General features: G+C 44.6%; 2 protein-coding genes across 2 annotated transcripts in view; one reads left to right on the top strand and one right to left on the bottom strand.

The window, feature by feature from the left end:
- Positions 1–21,487, top strand: part of LOC143418580 (bactericidal permeability-increasing protein-like) — a 39,073-nt gene that overhangs the window by 3,574 nt on the left and 14,012 nt on the right. The window lies entirely within an intron of this gene.
- On the bottom strand, positions 2,326–3,126 carry LOC143418706 (paraneoplastic antigen Ma2-like). The gene has a single exon (XM_076884425.1). The coding sequence runs from the start codon at positions 3,124–3,126 to the stop codon at positions 2,326–2,328; it is 801 nt and encodes a 266-aa protein (XP_076740540.1).

Here is a 21,487-nt window from a genome sequence, read left to right as displayed (position 1 = left end):
TTGAATCAGGTTCATGTCTCCAACAGCTCTCTCCATTAACCTTTGAAAGGTTGCGGGTGCGCCAGTGATGCCTTGAGGCATCCTCTCAAACTGGAAAAACCCAAGAGGACAGATAAAAGCTGTTTTCTCTTTATCAGCCTCAGACATCTCCACTTGGTAATATCCACTTCTCAGGTCCAGTACAGAAAACCACTTGCTTCCTGTCAGACAATCCAGTGCATCATCTATGCGTGGCATAGTGTACTGGTCTGGGATGGTTCTGGAGTTCAGTAGACGGTAATCAATACATCTGTGAAGGTTCTTAGTCATCCAGGTCATCGTAGTCAAAGGAGCTTGCAAAGAAAAGCGTCTGGACTTCTTTAAGTTGCTTAAGTCCAGACGCTTTTCTTTGCAAGCTCCTTTGACGGTAATCAATACACATCCGCACCTTGCCATTCTTCTTCCTGACTATGACAATTGGGGAAGCATACGGACTGCGTGACTCTTTGATTATGCCGGCTGCCAGCAGTTCTTGTAGATGGCGTCGGACATCTTCAATATCAGCGGGTGCGATTCTGCGGGATCTCTCCCTGAATGGTCGAGGGTCTCTCAGCCTTATGTGGTGAGTGACAACTTTGGCTAAGCCAACGTCCCACTCCTCCAGGGAATAAACATCTGCTCTTTTTGATAACTTTGCTGCTAACCTGGCTTTCCACTCTTCAGGGATAGGAGAATCTCCAAAGTCAAACAGTTCAGGGTCAATAGACCTTTCTTGGGCGGAGGTCTTTGTTAACTCAGTGACAGTGTCCACCAAGTACACCTGAGCTAGCACTGTACCGGTGGGGACAATAGTCTCTCTTTGGGACTCATTTCTTAGCAGAAGTGTGAAACTGTTAGTGTCCATCTCAGAAGATGGTAGTACCACAGGTGGAACCAACACTCCAGCTGGGAGGTTTGTAGATTCGCCCACCTCCACCATTAGAATACTTTTGTCTAATGGCTGCTGTTGTTCCACCTTGCAAACTGCATACTGTACTGCACAAAGAGGGATAGTGATTGGCCCGGGGCCTTGCCACTTCACATGACCCACCACGCCTGTTTGTTGGGTAATATGTGATGAGGGTTGTTCTGAGGAGAGGGTATTTATTTATCCTCAGTGAGTGAACCTCATCTTTCCCTCCTACCTCTTCACAATCTCTCAGCAGAGAATGCAGTTTCTGGGAGTTAGTGCCAATGATGACAGGAACCGGGTCTGGGCTCTTTGGATCTGGACACACCAAGGCCAAGACAGTGACTGTCTCTACAGCTTCCTTCGAGTTGGGGGGGGAAACCCACCTCAACTGCCACATACCCCTTGTATGAGTAGTTGGAATCACTCAGTCCCCATATGGCGAGATCTTTTAAAGGAAGAATGGGCACATTGGGGATGAAACGGGAATACCAGCTCTCGAATATAATGGTGACTCGAGAGCCGCTGCCAAGGAGAGCTCTACATGGTTGTCCTTCTATGGTCACATCGGTCATCATGGATGGGCCAACCAATCCTTCTGGGAGTCCACACTGTGAGGATGTGTGCACGGAACTTTTCCTAATGGAACCGACCTGTGTGGGCTCAGAAGCGCCACCTGTAGCTCCTTTTCCCTCTTTGCTCCTACGAAGGGCTCCGAGTAGCCTCTGGATTACTTTGGCAGTGTTTTCAGGAGCCATGCAGCGGGTGGCAATATGGCCATTCTCCCCACACCGGTAACAGAAGTAACTTTCTGAATCTTTTGCAGCATATGGTCTGTTTACCTTGCTTCGTCTGGCTCTCCCATCTCTCTTTGTTGAGTCAGTTTGGGTTGAACCCTGTGACACTGCCATAACAGTCAGCTGGTGTTGTAACTGTTGAACTTGCTGCTTTAACTGTTGGACTTCATTCTCCGCCCCAGCCTCAGGAACTTTCTTGGTTTGTTTCAACATTAGCTCAGCATCTGAGCGCTTGCTTGTTAACTCTTTAAGCTCAGAGCGTAACTCTTTGATCTCGGCTTTGAGCTCTTGAACCTCTGTCGATTTGGCTTTTGTCTCTTCGCCAACTTTCACTTGTCTAACTGTGGTGTTTGACTCATGCCTCACTCTTGCATGGTCTTCTTCTTCTCGAATCTCACTGAGCAGCTTCAGGAAAGCGGGTGGCTCTTCCTTTCTTTCTCTGAGTCTTAGCTGCAGTAACATTATCTCTGACTGAGTTGCACCCCGTATAAGCTGGTCAATACGTGCACGGTCGACTCGATGGCTAGGGAGACCCCCTCTCTGCACTACTTTGGTCAGAGAGCGTTCCAATCTTCTCAGGAAGTCTGACAGCTTTTCTCCTCACTGTTGACCCAGGCTCCTGAAGGCGAGGTACAAGTCTTCACCTGACTCCAGGGATCCAAATGCACTTTCTAGAGCCTCTACATAGCTCTCCGGGCTAGCATCAGGGTTGTCTCGCCATACAGCTTGGATGATCTCCAACGCCGGTCCCTTTAGGCTCTCAACTACTCTCCTTCGCTTCTCTCTCTCAGAGCAGTCACACTCTTCAATCATCAGGCGAGCCTGCTCAACCCAGCTATCAAGGCTCTCTTCACCTGCTGGAGTGGGAGAGTGGCCAGAGAATATCCGCAGACGTCGAGATGCAGTATTCTCACTGGTAGGTCGCATAGTTTTTGCTAACAGGTCTCCGACTGCCCGAAGGATGGATTCAGGGGAGTTTTCCTGCGGGGTTTCAGTAGACAGCAAGGCACTAACATCATAAATTGTTTTGCCTTCTTCTACCATTAGTTTCTTAAGCTTGGCTGAGAAGTCATCAGCTGACCTCACAGATTCAGTGAGGAGGGAAATCTTCCAGACAGGACCTCCGTTCAATGGCTGTACATGTGGTGGTATGCGGTCTGGCTGAATATCTTGACGGCATTCACACAGCACAAGGTTATTGCCTGTCTGGGCGTCTCTTAGTCTATCTCTCACTTTTACTCTTCCAAAAGCTTTCACTGACTGAGCTGTCTCTTCAATGTCTGATAAGTCAAAATCAGAAGGAACATCATGCAGTACAAAAGCCCGGTTTGGGTCTATACCTGCTTTACTGCACCAGCTACTAAGCTCAGGTGCAATTTGAGACTCTTTTCGAGTAGTCATCATACAAACCCTAATGCTGGTGTGCTAATCTGTAAACAAAATACTCCTTTAAAGAACAAACTAGAAAAGTTAAGCACGGGAGTATCCCAGCGGTGCCTCCATAATTGTGTAACACCCGTCCCACGTTCTATTGAGAGGGGCCCTGGGTTCCTGTTGTTACTTTCCTATTGATACTCCCTTTTTAATGCTTATGGTATTAAATATGCAATAAATCTACACTATATGGAAATAAATCACACACAAGCAGGTTAATTATAAAGTTAACTCCACTTTAGTGAATGCTTAATTAACAACACAAAAGAAAATAAGTAAAATCAATAAAGTTTGTTAAACAATGGTAAGGTATCTACCTCAACAGAAACAAAATAATCAAATAATATCCCAGGATTCTTTTCTGCATTCTGGCGTCCTTCCATGAAGACACAATTACAGTCAGAGTACGATAATCTAACAGATATTTGACAAAAAAAACCAAACAAAAAGAATGAGAATGAGTTTTACTTCTGTCTGATGACTGTTTGGACATCATTTGATTTTTAAAATATATATTATATATTTTCTATGTATTGATTTTGTGAACTTTTGTGATAGGTATATAAACAGTTGATGCCGACCTAATCTTTTCTTCATTATGACCTGAAACCAGTGGCTCAGCCCATAAACTCATCAGGAAGGTTTGTACTGATGTCAAGGGTATGATTCAGTGGTCCATTTTGTTTAGGAAGATCCTGAGTGAGTGAAGCAACCTGGAAGTCTCTACATGATGGCCATAGCTTCAGAAGGGTTCAGAACATTGTAACAGTTACAAAATAATCGAACACACTAACACAGTCCTGTTAATAGCAACATTTGGACAGGCATTTCACTTTTATTGTTACAGATTCAATAAAATCTGTGATAAAAAATTAACTTCCTGTATGCAGATTACTGAGATCACTTTATTTCTGCTCTGTTTCATTAAAATAAGAGTGTTATTGAGGTGTGTGTGGTTCATCTCTAAATACTGATCATAGAAAGTTAGTGTTTAAAAAAAAAAAAAGAGTCAAGTTTGGGGGGTTTAGGTTTGAGCTAAAGCACACATCCATTCTAATAACATCTCCACCTCTCACGCCAAATAAATCAACTCATAGGAATAACTTTCACAGCCACAATACACATGGCATAAGGCCAGCCCCCCACTTCTATCCACAACTTTAAAAACTGTCACAATGGTAAACTCAGATGTGTGAATATGGACAGAAAGACAGAGACAAACCTCAGTTTTTCACTAATTAGCAGTTAATAAATTCACTGATCTACAATAGTTTTTATACCACTGTGTTAGCAAGCCTTACCTCCCTTTCTGACATATTTAATCTAAGTAATCGATAATGAGTCAGAGTCACATAATGAATCAAATATATTTACATATTCAGCACCAAACAGTTTATAATAATTATAATAATTATATATAAAAAATATAAAAACTCAAAACAAATACATGTTTATTATGTAGTTCACAGAGGCAGGTAGTTCTGTCCTTCTCTTGAAGAAATTTGCTATTACACTAGAGCGCATTAGCAGGTTTCAAACTGCATTAACACACATATTACTGTGCATAGTGTTTTACCAGACATGTTTTAACAGGCTTTCTATACTGTAAACAAAATCTGTAATTTACCAGAACTTTGTTATATATTTTTTTTCAGAAATTTCCTGTTATTTTTAAATACATGAAATATCATTGAATTACAAAAAAGACGTGAATTAACATGTCGAATGTACAATAACGTGAAAAATTGCACCTGTAAATAAAGATGATTTATTTGCAGATGTTTTTGTAATTTTACATAGATTTGCTTGTTAATCAACTTCTATGTTATGTAATTTTGTGTTGTTATGGCTATGTAACATCAGAAAGTATTAATAGACTGTCAGTTGGTAGGTATATTTACAGTAATTTGCAGTAATTTCACAGTCTGTTTTATAATAGTCATGTATCTTTTGTCATTATTTCCCCTAAATTGGTCAAATTATAGAAAAGTAATAATAACAGAAATACATATTTTATATTATTCTTAAAATAGTCACAAAATAAAGTGAAGTGAGACAAATACAATCAATAGCATTTTAACCCTTTCACTCATTGTGGTCACTACAGTGGACAGCTATTCAAAGGCTGTTTTTTTGTATTTGTATCAGTGTTGATGGTATACTTGCACATAAACCACTACATAAGACACTGATGTGCACTCGTTTGTCAATTTCATAAATTAAAACACATGTTGTCCACCTAAGTGGACATGTAAAAAACTCTTTGAAAAGTACGTTTTAAATTTTTTTGTCTTTTTTTCATGCCTAAAGATGAATAAAAATACTTAAGAAAAAAATCTTGATTGAGGTTGTCATAAAAATATCAAAATATATTTGAGTTTTTTCAAATATAAAAATATCAGAAAGAAGTAAAGGTTGAAGTCAGGAACCATTCTGCAAACAATCCGCTTTTGGATTCTGCTTTTGAACAGGATCAAAGAGTGTAGGGCAATCACTCTGCACTGCAACGTGAAGACCAGTTAACTTTCAAATCCGCAAAGATGCAGGGGGGAAATGGTCTTTACATGGAGAGGTCATTCTGGATTCTGGAACACTCACAGAGGCACAGTGTGGAACATTTCAACTTATTCAACATTTTTATCTTTTTTCAAATAACAAACAACCATGGAAAAATTCAGGGAAGCTAAGTATTCACAATTTGAATCAGGTGAAGGAACAAAAATGAACCCTACAAGATCAATCAGCTAAGCACTGTGGATGAGGCAGCATTCTGAAATTGTTGTTGTGAAACCAACTATAACTCATTTCAAAGGAGGACTAAAGTTCCATCATGAATCTGTAAGAAAAGTAAACCAGACTGTACCATTAGGCTGCTTACTTGTGACATTTTCAGCTAAAAGCCCACCTTGATTCTCAGGTGGGGATTAAGTCCAAGTCTTTGACTTGAATGTGACATCAGCATCAGCATAGCCATTATCTACATCAGTGGATTCGCCCTCATTAGTCATTTCTTGGTCTGGATTATATTCAACTTCTGACACTTCCCCCTCTAATCCATCTTCAGTGTCAGTTTCCTGGCTTCTCTTTCTCCTCACCAGTGTGGTGATCAAATGTGTAATCACGAGCCTCACTCTATATTGACCTGCCACAGTGCTGCCAGACAGTGCTCTGTGAGCAAGGCTTAGAAAACAACGAATCATTTCTATTAATGGGATTACGTTTGACCAGGAACACCAAGAGTGTAAAAATGCTCAATAAAATACACAAAATGTTATGCAAATTAATCAAATTTAGGTTGTGCGTTGACATCCTCTTTGTGGAGAAAATCACAGAATCTTAAGTCTGTGTGATCAAATTAACAACACTTTTCAGACATAAAACTATTAAATTGGTCAAATTTGACCACAACACAACACAAGGGGGGCTAGTACAGGAGTAATGGCTCCCACCACTGACACGCTCTTTGCAAATTTCTCGTCACTGTTTTGCCAGAAAGTCTTTCCCTGTTAACAGAAATTGTGTGAGCCTCCGATGTGTGATGAAAACAGGATGTCAGAGCAAACCAGCCAGTTCTGGTATTCTATGGGGAATTCCAATGGATACATGGTGCTGGGCAAGTCCCGCTGCATGACTGACAGCGTTTGTTCTGTTCCTCATTGCACAAAGCAGCCATCACTAGTCCTGCTCTCCTTGTTTAACAGCATATCTCCTGGTATCTCTGTCACACTCTTGCACTGTGTCTTGCAGTAACAATGACACTACCAAAAAGCAAAAGTAGAAAAAAATAGGATGGATTAGGAGAGAGCAATGGTGTTTGGGCACCTTTCCTAGAAGATGGGCAACCGTTTCATTCAGGTTCACAGTCACACCTGTACCTGCTGCCAAATACACCTAAAACATCTTCAGGTGTCTATAGCATGTTAAGATTCGTTCGTTTTGGGTAAGAGAAGAAAGCAGGCTGAGTCCAGGGAGGCGTCAAAATAGTGATCTTTAATTACACACTCTGCGCAGAAGTGTGGGAAGAAAACTTGCAACAGATTCTCCAAAGAGTGGACCGTTCCCCATCCTTATATTACCCCTGATGACATCACACAGTTAGACCTTACTGGACATGATAACAGTCTCCCCATAGTCCAAAGTTCTCCTTATACAAACATCAGATGATACTTTAGAGAAAAACAAGTGTGTGACATGTCATGTTGTGCAGTTCTGTGAGCCTGTGTGTCCAACTAGAGAATGTCCTGACATGACCTCCCTGTGTAAATAAGGGTGAACGTGCGTGTTTACATAACTCTCTATGTGCATGTTCTGATGTAGGCCTGCAAATGAATTAGAACAAGGTCCTGCTGGACCCTCCAGTTATGGACGGTGAATACAATGCTGTGGATACCATTTGAGACTTGATTACAATGATGATAATATGCATACATTAATCTTTACTCAGATTACCATAGATATAAAACAAAGATTATACTGTCATCAGATTCCACAATGGTAAATGATTAATCAATGATAACTGAATATGAGAATACAAAATAAAATATCTCCTGATCACACTCCTCCTCTTTGGCCTTTAGAAAAAAGGCCAACATTTAGAGATATTGTGTCACTCCTCCGTCCAAGCGGCTTCTCACAACGGCATCATATGTTCCGGACCAGCTGACCCAGCTGGACCAGAGTCTAGGGCCCTGCTTACCAATTTTACCAAGACACGCCTTAGCAGAGGAATGAAACAACACCCGATCATCAACATTCCTAGAAAAACCATAAAAGAAAACATGGCAGACATAAACACTCCCTTTTCATTGCCCAAAAACAGACGTCATCCGATCCTCCAGCGCCGTGTTCACACTTGGATGTACATACATTGTTAAAGTGTTTTTCACCACGTCCGTCGCAAATTCAAGACATGTGTAAATATTTCGTTTAGGCGTGGATCGACGTGTTTGCGTACGTTTGTCAATTCGCGGATATAAACCTGATAAGGTGGTGCAGTTACCTGTGTCCACAGCCTCTCTAGTTAATTTCAAAATACACTGATAACCCCAGTCATCCTCTGGATACAGAGGAGCGGGCTCAGTAAACTGTGTCAATCATCTACTTGCTGTTCTTTAGCAATTTGAGCCATCCCATCCGGCGACTCAATCAATTTGGACTCTCGAGCGGGTAGACCTCTGCGTCTGGGCAATTCACCCGTCTGTCAAAAAACAAACAAACATGTAGCAACACTCATACATGTCAACTCCCCCTTTATTTTCCAATTTCCCCACAACCCAGCTGAGCTTTTAGCTTCAGACTCGAGTCTCAGCCTGTCACGCTTCAGGCCTCTTCGCCACCTCCTCTTGGAGTGAAGAAACACCCTCGGATTCTTCTTTCTTCAGCTCCCCAGGTAGACTACTGAGTGAGCTAGCCACGTTGCAGAGGATTATTCTGCCTCTGTTTTACCACCCGTGTTGTGACTTGGAATGAGCTTTTCCCTGAGCTCCCCTCTGCTCATTCACCTTGAGACCACTAGAAGCAGAACTATTACTTCCGGAGCTTGGCACGTTCCCTCCATCTCCTGGAAGCTCAGTAGCCCAGCTCTCTGTGCCATTTCCGCTGTTCTGCTCAAGATGATCCCTGACGCCTCTCCCGCTTACGTCTCTTCCAAGCATTCCCCGAGACCTCATTGTTCTGGTGTCTACTCCTTTCTCTGCAAGAGACAGAAAGCCAACACATCTCCCTCGCTGGCTCTCCTAACCTAATGTTGTTGACTTTGTTCATTCCAATCCTATGCTATGCCTATGTGACTGATTTATCTGATTCTGATTCTGATTCCGATTCTATGTGTGTAAGCGTGCATGCATTTAACCCTCTTCACTTGAAGTCAATACCTCCAATATATCAATCCGATCCTTCGTCAACTGGACCATCCCGTCTCCTTATAAGCACATTTGCAATGTGTGTATAAAAGTGAACAACAGACCTCAAACAAATTGGGCATTCTTAATTCTAACTTAAGTTTAAGTCTAGTACTCAGTTTCTGATCATCTAATTATGCTTCTCACTGGTTCCCTAAATTGACTAGAAACCTTTAATTTTGCCATACCTAAATCATTAAAACACAAACGAAATCATAGACCCCTGCTATAGCTTTTTGCCTTATGAAGCTGAGCACAAATTCTATAATGAGCAACAACCTGCAATATGTACCAAAAATCTTCATGGTTACACCTGCAATTAAAGATCAGATGCATTTTATATCTGTTTTAATTCTTCCTTATATAGAACCTCCTCAGTGTCAGGTTAGTTTTAATTAGTCTCAACTAATAGTTCTAGTTGTATTTGCAATCTCCCCACTGCAAACTGCACAAGAACGTTACACATTCTCTCTAAAACACTCTCCCGCCAACCTGTAACCCTGTGTAAAAACATTAGTCAGCAGTTACATGTTAACCTCCTTTAACTCCCAATTCACCTAAAAAGCAAATCTGTTAAATCAAACAGCTTATTTACAACCACCTGTAAATCATAAGAGTAATAAAAGATTCAACACAACAGACAAGTATCATGTTCAGGTTTTCTCTGATCCTTAAATCACTATTATTGCCACAATTTGTTTTATTCACACTTGGCCAATGTTTCTCCACTTGTTTATCACTAAGAGCCCCCTAATGGCCAGTTAGTGAGCTCTACGTCAAACTGTCCCCAAATTTGTTATTTGTTATTATTACTTGTTTTATTATTATTCTTTGTTTTCATGTCACTTGTCTGTTTTCTACTGCATCCTCCTCACGCATTCTTAACAAAGCGAAGCAAACATTAGCAGCACATCCACATTCCAGAGGTGCTATAAAAAGATTTCCTGTAAAAAGAATCACACATAAATTCATCCACCCTCTTGTTCTATCTCGGTGGAGGTTAACCTTAAGTCGTAGTCAAGTCTCGTCAGCTTTTACCAGTCAGTCCGTTTGTTTTATTTCCAGTCTTTCATCCATTCATTCATTCATCCATTCTTTCTTTCTTTGCTGATAGTGGAAACCATCGCCGCATTTAGATTTCCGCCCTCAGCAAAATGACGTCATTTCAAAAAGAAAAACAAGAACTTGAGATCGGATTACCTCGCTGAATCCTTTTTTTTGGGCCGGGACTCTCATTTTCTAATTGCCCCCATAAGTGGTTTCCTCCAGAGCCCATTTCAATGCGGAGAAACTCACTTACAACAATTTTCTCGCCGACGTGTAACACTTGTAATTTCCGATGTGCAGATCTGCTTAAAGAAAAGATTCACAAACAAAAATCAGTGCACTGTTCAAAATATAAAACAAAATAAAATGAAAGATAACAAAAACAAAAATGCAGACGCCCGGGTCTTAGGACTTGTCACTGAATATTCCTCCTATCAGTAAAAATGCCAAACCTAAACCTAAACAGAGTCAAATCAACACCACCTCAACCTTTTTATATTCATAAACCTATATATTTTTGTGTTCGTGAAACAAAATTGAACCGTTTCCATATTAAGTAATTTGAGCTCTTGAAATGTTTTAGTTCTCTTAATTCTGCCAGTTTACCTCAACACTTATTCAATAACTTTTATTCAACTGCTACTTGGTCACTCAAATCTTACCTGTTCAAATTGCCTAGGGTTCAACAAAGTCTACATCCTAGTTATCATGAAACTTGAACGGGTCTACAATGATTTACTTACACTAATTTAGAATCATCACTCAACCTAGCTCTAATACTGGCACTGCGTGGCTTTTCTCCCACTGGAAACCAGAATTTAGTACAGATCTTTAATACCTCAGGCAATCGTGTTCAAGGGCTGCCCCCCCCTTTCTCTTCTTCTTTGTCCGTGTGTTCCTCCTTTTATTAAATCTCCATCACAATGATGTGGCGCTCTGAAATAAGACTCACACTGTTAATTCATCTTTTTTCACTCTGCACCACTGCTCAGGCTGTTTTCTTTTCTTCTTTTTTTAGTGTACAGTAAACAATTGAGTCGAGGCCTTAAGCCCCAGATATCTCGCACGGGCATCGTTTTCATAACCAAACTGCTCTGGACCCTGCTCCCCAAACCACACAAATGCCCTCTGGGCTTATTATTGTAGCAGATTCTGTATTTGGATTTGTTGTGTGCAGCATTGAGCCTTTGTTAATAAAGCATTCTTCATTGCAGCAGCTGGAGCATTGTGTGTCACTTCTTAGTGAATTGAATCAACATTTTGATTTTGGTGCATGGGTGTGTATCAGTTTTCACTCACTCAACGAGTGCATAAGTGTTCATGTGTGTGTTTCTCTTTTTGTGTGTTGGGGTGTGTTTGTGTTCATCACCTTCCTGCTCTGTTGTTTGGGTAAACCAGCGGCCTGAAGCATGCCCTGAGGTCCTGCCCTCCTCTTTGGGTCTGTTTGCATCCGTTGTTGCAGCTGCCTGCATCTTCTCCTTGTAACTTGACCCTTTTGCTTCTGTAGCTCCTTCAGGTTGGAGCTGGTCCTCTGTAAGCTGTAGTGTTGCCACACTAATTATAGCCACTCCATTTAAATGCAGATGTCTTCATAAAACATTGCACGAGAAACACAATACGGGTCTAACACAGAGTTTGCCCAGCAATTTAGATCTGAATTAAATTCATATTCATTATCTAATCATCCAAGTATTTGCTGATGACAAAGTTTCAGGTTGGAATAAAGGAAATGTTTTTGTCTACAAGCAGCAGTTTAAAATCAATTCAATTCAGTTTTGTTCATACAGGGCCAAATCACAAATCACAGTCACCTCTAGGCGCTTTATATTGTAAGCTAGAACTTACAGTAGTGCATACAGAGAAAACCCCCAAAATCATGTGACCCCCTGTGAGCAAGTGTTTTGGTGACAGTGGGAAGGAAAAACTCCCTTTTGACAGGAAGAAACCTCCTGCAGAATCAGGCTCAGGGAGGGGAGGCCGTCTGCTATCCAGCTGTAGGTGGTGAACTTTAAGAAAAATGACAACAATTCCTTCAGAATGTGTGTCACAAGCTCTTCATGTGACTGTATTTCCTTCTACGTCTTTACTTCGTGTGTTGCAGTTGTAGGCACTTTAGGAGGAATGCTGTAAACTAATAATCCACCCAACATGCTTTTTCTCCTGTCAGCACAATAATTAGATTCTCTCAGACTTTAGCCCCATGGCCCGCTGCCATTTTTTACCTCTTCATGCTGCCTCACATTTCTCACTGTGTAAAAGTTCAGTACTGTTCAGATTGTAAGCGATGTCCACGTTGCTTTGATGCTCAGCAGTAAACACCGAATAGTGTACGAATCATCGTGTCTAATTCTAGCCGCTGGTTTGTGTGGACCAAAACAGGTCTGACTGGATGCCACCTTGCTTTTTTGTACCTCCACCAATCAGCACCAAGCAGAGTGTTTTCTTCCCACTGTAAAGGTTTTACACAATTGTGTCAGTTTTCAGTGAAAGGCTTCCTGTTTTCAGACAATAACCGCAGTTACTGACCAGCTGATGTGTGATGACTTTGTATTTTAAACATAAACAGCAATTCAAAAAGCAGGAAGCAATTTCAGTGGTTTTTAAATCACAAAGAAAATATTGATGCACATCATGACCAAGCAATCTGATATAGTAAACTTGGTTTTGGTTGTGATGTTGTCACACTGGATTTTCACTGAGGAACCATTTCCTGGTCTCTTCTTCTGTTTTTTTTAAGAAAGTCTAAATGTGCATTTACAGTAAAAGTACAGTAAAAACACATGTGGTTATCTACTCAGAGCAGCAATTTGAAGAGTATTTTTTGATAGCATTTAATAACAGTGTAACACCCGACCCACGTTCTATTGAGAGGGGCCCTGGGTTCCTGTTGTTACTTTCCTATTGATACTCCCTTTTTAATGCTTATGGTATTAAATATGCAATAAATCTACACTATATGGAAATAAATCACACACAAGCAGGTTAATTATAAAGTTAACTCCACTTTAGTGAATGCTTAATTAACAACACAAAAGAAAATAAGTAAAATCAATAAAGTTTGTTAAACAATGGTAAGGTATCTACCTCAACAGAAACAAAATAATCAAATAATATTGTGGGCCCACACGCACTCTCACCAACACACACACACCCCAAGTGATACAGTCTTTCTGCTAGCAAACCCCTCGTTGCAGGCCTGAGTCGTGGCTCGGGTGCGTTGGGACCTAAAACAATATGGTCGCTTCACTTGTTGCCAAGCAGTAAAAAAAAAAAAAAGCACGTGCAACAACAGTACTCACACCTCCAGGCAGTTCAAGGGGATAGCGGGGAAACTGGGTCACGGCTACCAGCAGGCCGCGGCAGCAGCACTCACAGTCGTCCTTTCCACGTGCTCCCACGTGAACACATAACTTCAGCACACCAGCAGAAGGGACCTCTCTGACACGCCAGCAAGACGTCCGTCTCCTCCTACTGAATCACACAACCCCGCTAAATGCCAGTTCACATGCGATAACATTCAATCTTAGCATTAGCTTAATAAATAAAAACAGAGCAGAACAAGAGCTTAGCGAATATGCTAGACTACGCTAGCGGCTATGTTAGCGGTTGTGCTAGTGGCTAATCGCGGTTAGCAGTTAGCCCGTTTTACACAATAACATTGGGTACAAGTGTCAGACAAAATTCACAATTACCTCACAGTAGGGTACAACAGTTCTCGACTCCAGTTAACTATCCGTCAACCCGAAAATACGTCGGTCGCCCTTCTATGAACTCTCCGTTCACTCGACACTGTTCAGCTCTCGTCTCTCTCGCTTCCTACAGAGTGCACAGGGCTCCCCACTTACTCCCACCCCTCTACCTGAGACTACTTCAGGGTTCACTGGAGCTGTAGTACATATCAATACCATATCAAAAATAATGACATAAACCTCAAAATACAAATAAGAAGGTTGTGCATTTAACTGTCAATATTAATGAACAAATTTAAATAATGAGCTACTTATATAGCCAGGGCTACACCCTCCCCCTTCTGAATGTCTGAATGTCCCCATCAGACCTATTTTCATTAGGCCAGTTAAAATCTCACTAAAGAGTACTGGCTAGTGCATTAACATTTAGGAGTCAGGGTCGTAGCAAATCTGAATTATCATACCTCGGTAACTAATAGTCCCAGGTCTGTCAGTGGGCCTTCCAAGTTCATCATAACTGAGGCGCAAAACAGGTCTCACTCTCCTTTTTGTTTGGAGGTCATAGGGTGAGTCAGCACCCCCAACTGAGACACTAGGTGTAGGAACATCTCTCTCCTCCAGCTCTTCAGCCACCACCGAGTCTTGGTGTTGCTGTGAACTTTCCTCCGTCTGATCTACTACTACTGGGAGTTCTTCCCCCTGTTCCTCCACCTCGGACAATTCATGAACACTGGGATGATCACTTTCCACCTGGTCAGGAAGGCTCACAACTTCCTCATGTCGAGGCTCAACACTGTCACGAAAGGCTAAAGGAGGTTCATAGTAGACACACTGTTCTTCAGACTCTGAGGACCAATCATCTTCACTCAGATGCTCCAAATTTTGTATCTGACTTTCATCTTCACACCTTACTTGCTGTGCCCTGGTCCTTGGTCTCTCTGGTCGCGCTGTCTTTTCTGATGGAGCAGACATCCTGACCATGCAACCAATCGGCAGCAGGTGATCCCTATGCACGGTCCTCACAATACCAGTTCCTCTCTCTGGTTTTACACGATACACAGGGAGATTGGGTAACTTGGCAATCACTATGTAAGGTAGTGAGTTCCATCTGTCTTCTAGTTTGTGCTTTCCTGTGAGGTCCAGATTCCGAACCAGCACCCGATCACCTTCCTCAAGTGTCTGATTCCGAACTCTCGCATCATACAGTCTCTTGTTTCGTTCATTGTTCCTGGAAGCTGCATCAGCAGCTAGCTGGTAAGCTTTTTGAAGTTCTTTTCTCATGTTAGCCACATACTGGTGGTGCTTTAAGTCATTTTCTTCATCTGACCCCACACCAAAACACAGGTCAATGGGTAGTCGCGCCTCTCTTCCAAACATGAGGAAGTAGGGCGAGTATCCTGTGGCATCATTTCTAGTGGTGTTGTAAGCATGTACTAGCTGGCTTATATGCTGGCTCCACTTAGGCTTTTTAGCTGGATCAAGGGTGCCCAACATTGCCAGCAAAGTACGGTTGAAACGTTCAGGCTGCGGGTCGCCCTGAGGGTGTGTCAGGGACCAAGCAGTAAAGCATAAAGGACACAGGTGGTTTTAATTCAAAAAAGGGGTTTTATTGACCCAAAAATATGAAAACATATTTAACAAAGCCAAAACTTAAACAGGCAGACCAATAAAAGAGGTCAACTCAATAGACTAAACTCAAGATAATAATTAACAAAATCTCAAACAAACATATGATAAACTGACCTCCTGAAATGACACACAGGGGAACTTAAATACTGGTTTAGCTAAACCAAATGATACACACGGGGGAAACAAGATGGCTGCCATATAACCAACTAATCCAAAACAATTAAACAAACATGAAACACCCCCCAGGCAATGAAGCATGTGGTGCAATCCAATTAGGTGTCACGGTCCTGGGTCTTATGACCCAGTGTTTTGAGTTTCAGTTCTTTTGATGCTGTTAGTGTATGTTCTAGCTTATTATGTTTCCTATGTGCATCTGTTTATCAGTTCCCCCCTTGTATTGTCATACCCTGTGAAGTCTCCCTTCGCTTCGTGTGTTTCTTATCTATGTGTGTTATGTTGTCAGGTCTGCGTTTCATTAGATTTCCTGTTTTATTTTGAAGGGTTCCTGTGTCCCTAGGTTCAATGTTGTTAATGTTACGCTCCCCTTGTCACGTCGTTATGTTCATGTGTGTCAGCTGTTTCCCCATGTGTTCCCACTTTCCTCATTATCCTCCTGTGTGTATTTAGTCCGCGTGCTTTCAGTCATTCCTTGTCAGGTCGTCTGCTCATCCATGTCTCATCTCCAGGTATCTCTGTCAGTTCACTATGCTTAAGGTTTTTTCATGTTTAGTTTTAGTTCACCCAGTTTAGGTTAGTGTTTTGTGTTCACCTATGCCCTATTGTTTGTACCCTCGTTTCTAGCCTAAATAAACGGTTTGTTTGGTTAATCCACATCACGTTTTGGTCTGCGTTTGAGTCCTCTTCTGCAACACATACAGTCTGCCTCAGCCAGACCGTGACAGTACGACCTGACCAGTCGCTCGCTCTGCCAGCTTCCTCTGTTCGCAGGAAGCGGCGCGCCCGCCGCCATAAACTGGACATCGCTGAGCAACTCACGGTGGTGAGTGACAATGACTCCTATTCTCACGTTCCGTCTGACAGTAAAAGTAACAGCCTCACCTCTGATCCGTGGGGAACTTCCCTTATGGATGATGACATGGATTGGGAAAAGTTATTTTGCCTTGCTCCCTCTGAACAGGGTGAGATCAAATACAATACCCGCTCGCCTAAGTCTGCACATGCGGTTAAAGGAAAAACTGTGAACACTTCTACCAGGTCTACAACACTCAGTTCAGGTTCTGTCAGTTCAGGTTTTGTTAAGTCTGGTTCAGTCATCCCCAAGTCAGCTCACTCTAAGACCGTTAACCCAAGGACTTCAAAGACTGTTAATACCAAGACTGTGAAACATGGTGGGGGGGATGGCGGATTCATTTTTGCTAGGTCTGTTTTTGTCGACCAAGTACATGTTGACCCTGAGCCTGCCAATTCTAAGACTGGTTTTTCTGAGCCTGCTCCTTTGCCTGTTCGTGTTTCTGCTGCCAGGGCAGCTCGGGCCCAGCGTACCCCTGCACCCGTAACAGTTTCTCGGGTGGGGGAGGCTGAGGCCCAGTTGGTCCCTGCTCTGGTTTCCAGGCCAGCTGAGGCTCTGTCCATTTCTGCACCCGTATCAGCTCCTCGGGTGGGAAGGGCAGTTGCCCAGCCGTTGCCGGTGCCTGTCCCAGCTTCCGGGTGAGGGGGGCTGTGAACCAGTCCACCCCTGCACCCATGCTGGTCCCCAGGGTGAGGTCACCCAGGATACAGCCCGTCTCCGCACCCGTGCCTACTCCTCGGGTGGGAGTGGTTAGTGTCCAGCAGGTGCCTGCACCCGTTCCTGTTTCTACTGAAGGCTCAGGAGAATTCAGTCCGCAACCAACACCACCATCACTACTGCAGGCCTTTCAGTCTTTAGCTCAGTCATTAGCGCTGTTAGCAGCCCAGTCCGTAGTACACTTTCCTGTGCTTCCGTTAACTCAGCCCTTAGCCCACTGTGCAGCTCAGCCAGCTCCCCATTGTTCAGCTCAGTCATTTGTTCCATCACCCACTCAGCCTTCTGTTCAGCCAGTGGTCTCTGCACCTACTGGTCCTGCCGCTGCTTCAGCTGGAGGGCCCGAGGAGCCCGTCCAGCCTCACGCCACGTCAGCTGGGGGTTCAGGAGAACCGCACCAGCCTCATGCCTCGTCAGCTGGAGGGCCCGAGGAGCCCGTTCAGCCTCCTGTCTCCGCTGGAGGGTCCGAGGGGCCCGTCCAGCCTCACGCCACGTCAGCTGGAGGGCCCGAGGAGCCCGTCCAGCCTCATGCCACGTCAGCTGGAGGGCCCGAGGGGCCCGTTCAGCTTCCTGTCTCCGCTGGAGGGTCCGAGGGGCCCGTTCAGTCACCAGCTGCTCCACCAGCATCCTCATCCACGTTTGCAGCAGCCATGTCTTCATCCACGCCAGCTGCGGCCTCCGTGTCTCCGCCCACGCCGTTGCCTGGTCCGGCTCCTGCCTGTGCTATACCTGGTCCGGCCTCAGCTTCTGCTTCGCCTGGTCCAGCTTCAGCTTCTGCTTCTGCTTCGCCTGGTCCGGCCTCTGCTTCAGCTTCGCCTGGTCCGGCCTCTGCTTCAGCTTCGCCTGGTCCAGCTTCAGCCTCAGCTCCTGCTTCGCCTGGTCCAGCCTTTGCCTCGCCTGGTCTAGCCTCTGCTTCTGCTACGCCTGGTCCGGCCTCTGCTTCTCCTACGCCTGGTCCGGCCTCTGCTTCTGCTATGCCTGGTCCGGCCTCTGCTTCAGCTTCGCCTGGTCCGGCCTCTGCTTCAGCTTCGCCTGGTCTGGCCTCTGCTTCAGCTTCGCCTGGTCCAGCTTCAGCCTCAGCTCCTGCTTCGCCTGGTCCGGTCTGTGCCTCGCCTGGTCCGGCCTCTGCTTCTGCTACGCCTGGTCCGGCCTCCTCTTCTGCTACGCCTGGTCCGGCCTCCTCTTCTGCTACGCCTGGTCCGGCCTCTGCTTCAGCTTCAGCTTCGCCTGGTCCTGCGGCTGTGTTGCCGCCGCCCAAACCGCGTTCTGCCCCTCGGAATCGCCGGCCGCTCTCCAGGCCGCCAGCTGGGCGTCACCGCCGTCGAGGTCGGCCCCCTGAACTGTTTCTACGCCATTGCCGTCCGCACGGACAGCCCCCGGAACTGTCTGACCATGAACTCCTGTGCCGTCGGCCTCCGGGCCGGCCCCCTGATCAAGTGAACTGTGGATTTCTGGACCGTCAACCTCCGGGTCGGCCCCCTGAGGGCTTGTGAACTGCTCCTGTGCTTTTGCTGGACATTTTGTTTTTTGTGGCCTTCTTTCTTAATGAGCTTGCTCTCAAAATCTCTACCCTGGTCTGAGTGAATGCGAGCAGGCAATCCATGATGCACAAAGAACTTTTCAAAAAGGACTTTGGCAACAGTCAGTGCTTTCTGATCTTTTGTGGGAAATGCTTGAGCATACCTGGTGTAATGATCAGTGACAACCAGCACATTAGCTATGCCTTTAGAGTCTGGCTCAATAGAAAGAAAGTCTATGCAGACCAGGTCTAGAGGGCCATTACTGGTAATGTGCTGTAAAGGGGCAGCTTTCTGTGGGATGGAGTTCCTAGCTACACACCTTCCACAGTTCTGTATGTATGTTGCAACTTCAGATGCCACTCTGGGCCAGTAAAACCGGTCTTTAATGAGCTCTGTAGTTCGTTCGGTGCCCAGGTGACCAGCATCATCATGCACTGATTTTAGTACCATTGGCCGATACTTAGCAGGCAAGACGATCTGACTCACTTCTCGACCAGAGGGTCTTGTGGTGACTCTGTACAGAAGGCCACGCTTAACCTTTAACTTGGATCTTTCTCGCATCAGCAACACAACATCTGGGTTTGCATGCGTGGAAGCTGAAACCCTTTGGTTTCTCTCAACCTGAGGTTTCACCACACCTATAACTGGATCAGAGTCTTGGGCTTCTGACAGTTCTTTCAGGCTTAGCTGTTCCAGCGGGCCCACTTCTATCTGAGTGAAATTTGCATATAAAGCTGGAATGGCGTCTGGCGAAGCACCCAGCTGGTCGACAAATCTGGTGGTGTGTTCTTGAAAACCATCTGTAGTGATCCGACGACACAAAGCTTTTACCCCAGAAGGTGGGATATCCACCCATCCATCTGTTGTCTCTTGCGGACTCCTGGACAGTGAGTCAGCATCCACATTTTCACGGCCGGGCTTATATTGAATGCTGAAATCATAGGTGGAGAGTGCTGCTAGCCACCGATGACCTGTCGCGTTCAACCTGGCAGTGGTCAGGACGTAGGTGAGTGGGTTATTATCAATTCTCACTGTGAACTTAGCCCTATAAAGGTAGTCATGGAACTCCAGTTGGTGAACTGGGTAGTTCCGCTCTGCATGACTCAACTTGCGGCTGGCAAAGGCTACCGGGCGGAGTCCTTCTCTTCTGAGTACTCTTGGTTCAGGACTGCTCCTAGCCCGTCCAAACTTGCATCAACATGTAGGATGTATGGTTTGGCTGGATCAGCAAATGCAAAGACTGGAGCATGTGTGAGCTTGTAAACAATGCTATGAAAGGCGTCATCACAAGCTGGGGTCCACTGATCACCAAAGGCTCGGCAACTCGAAAGTAGCTATTTTGCTTTCCTTTAGTGACACCCTTTTTGCTACCCTGTGCAGGAGGATATCCCTTGGTCAGTTCTGTCAAAGGGCGGACTATGGCGGAGTAGTTCTTGATGAACCGCCGGTAGTATCCACAAAATCTGAGAAAAGATCTTAGGGATTTCAGATCAGTGGGTTTCTTCCAGTGGGTCACCGCACTCACTTTCTCAGGATCAGTGGCAACTCCAGAGGCAGAGACAATGTGTCCCAAGAACTTCACCTGGGGTTGGCAAAATTGGCACTTGTCAATGGAGACTTTGAGACCACATTCCTCCAGCCGGTCCAGGACTTTAAGTAACCGTTCCTCATGCTCCTCCAGTGTCCTGCCAAACACAATAAGGTCATCCAGATACACAAGGACTTGAATCAGGTTCATGTCTCCAACAGCTCTCTCCATTAACCTTTGAAAGGTTGCGGGTGCGCCAGTGATGCCTTGAGGCATCCTCTCAAACTGGAAAAACCCAAGAGGACCGATAAAAGCTGTTTTCTCTTTATCGGCCTCAGACATCTCCACTTGGTAATATCCACTTCTCAGGTCCAGTACAGAAAACCACTTGCTTCCTGTCGGACAATCCAGCGCATCATCTATGCGTGGCATAGTGTACTGGTCTGGGATGGTTCTGGAGTTCAGTAGACGGCAATCAATACACACCCGCACCTTGCCATTCTTCTTCCTGACTATGACAATCGGGGAAGCATATGGACTGCGTGACTCTTTGATTATGCCGGCTGCCAGCAGTTCTTGTAGATGGCGTCGGACATCTTCAATATCAGCGGGTGCGATTCTGCGGGATCTCTCCCTGAATGGTCGAGGGTCTCTCAGCCTTATGTAGTGAGTGACACCTTTGGCTAAGCCAACGTCCCACTCCTCCAGGGAATAAACATCTGCTCTTTTTGATAACTTTGCTGCTAACCTGGCTTTCCACTCTTCAGGGATAGGAGAATCTCCAAAGTCAAACAGTTCAGGGTCAATAGACCTTTCTTGGGCGGAGGTCTTTGTTAACTCAGTGACAGTGTCCACCAAGTACACCTGAGCTAGCACTGTACCGGTGGGGACAATAGTCTCTCTTTGGGACTCATTTCTTAGCAGAAGTGTGAAACTGTTAGTGTCCATCTCAGAAGATGGTAGTACCACAGGTGGAACCAACACTCCAGCTGGGAGGTTTGTAGATTCGCCCACCTCCACCATTAGAATACTTTTGTCTAATGGCTGCTGTTGTTCCACCTTGCAAACTGCATACTGTACTGCACAAAGAGGGATAGTGATTGGCCCGGGGCCTTGCCACTTCACATGACCCACCACGCCTGTTTGTTGGGTAATATGTGATGAGGGTTGTTCTGAGGAGAGGGTATTTATTTATCCTCAGTGAGTGAACCTCATCTTTCCCTCCTACCTCTTCACAATCTCTCAGCAGAGAATGCAGTTTCTGCGAGTTA

Source organism: Maylandia zebra, linkage group LG5 (assembly GCF_041146795.1).
Source record: "Maylandia zebra isolate NMK-2024a linkage group LG5, Mzebra_GT3a, whole genome shotgun sequence".
Classification (NCBI taxonomy): domain Eukaryota; kingdom Metazoa; phylum Chordata; class Actinopteri; order Cichliformes; family Cichlidae; genus Maylandia; species Maylandia zebra.
This window is presented reverse-complemented; position numbering and strand designations above follow the sequence as displayed.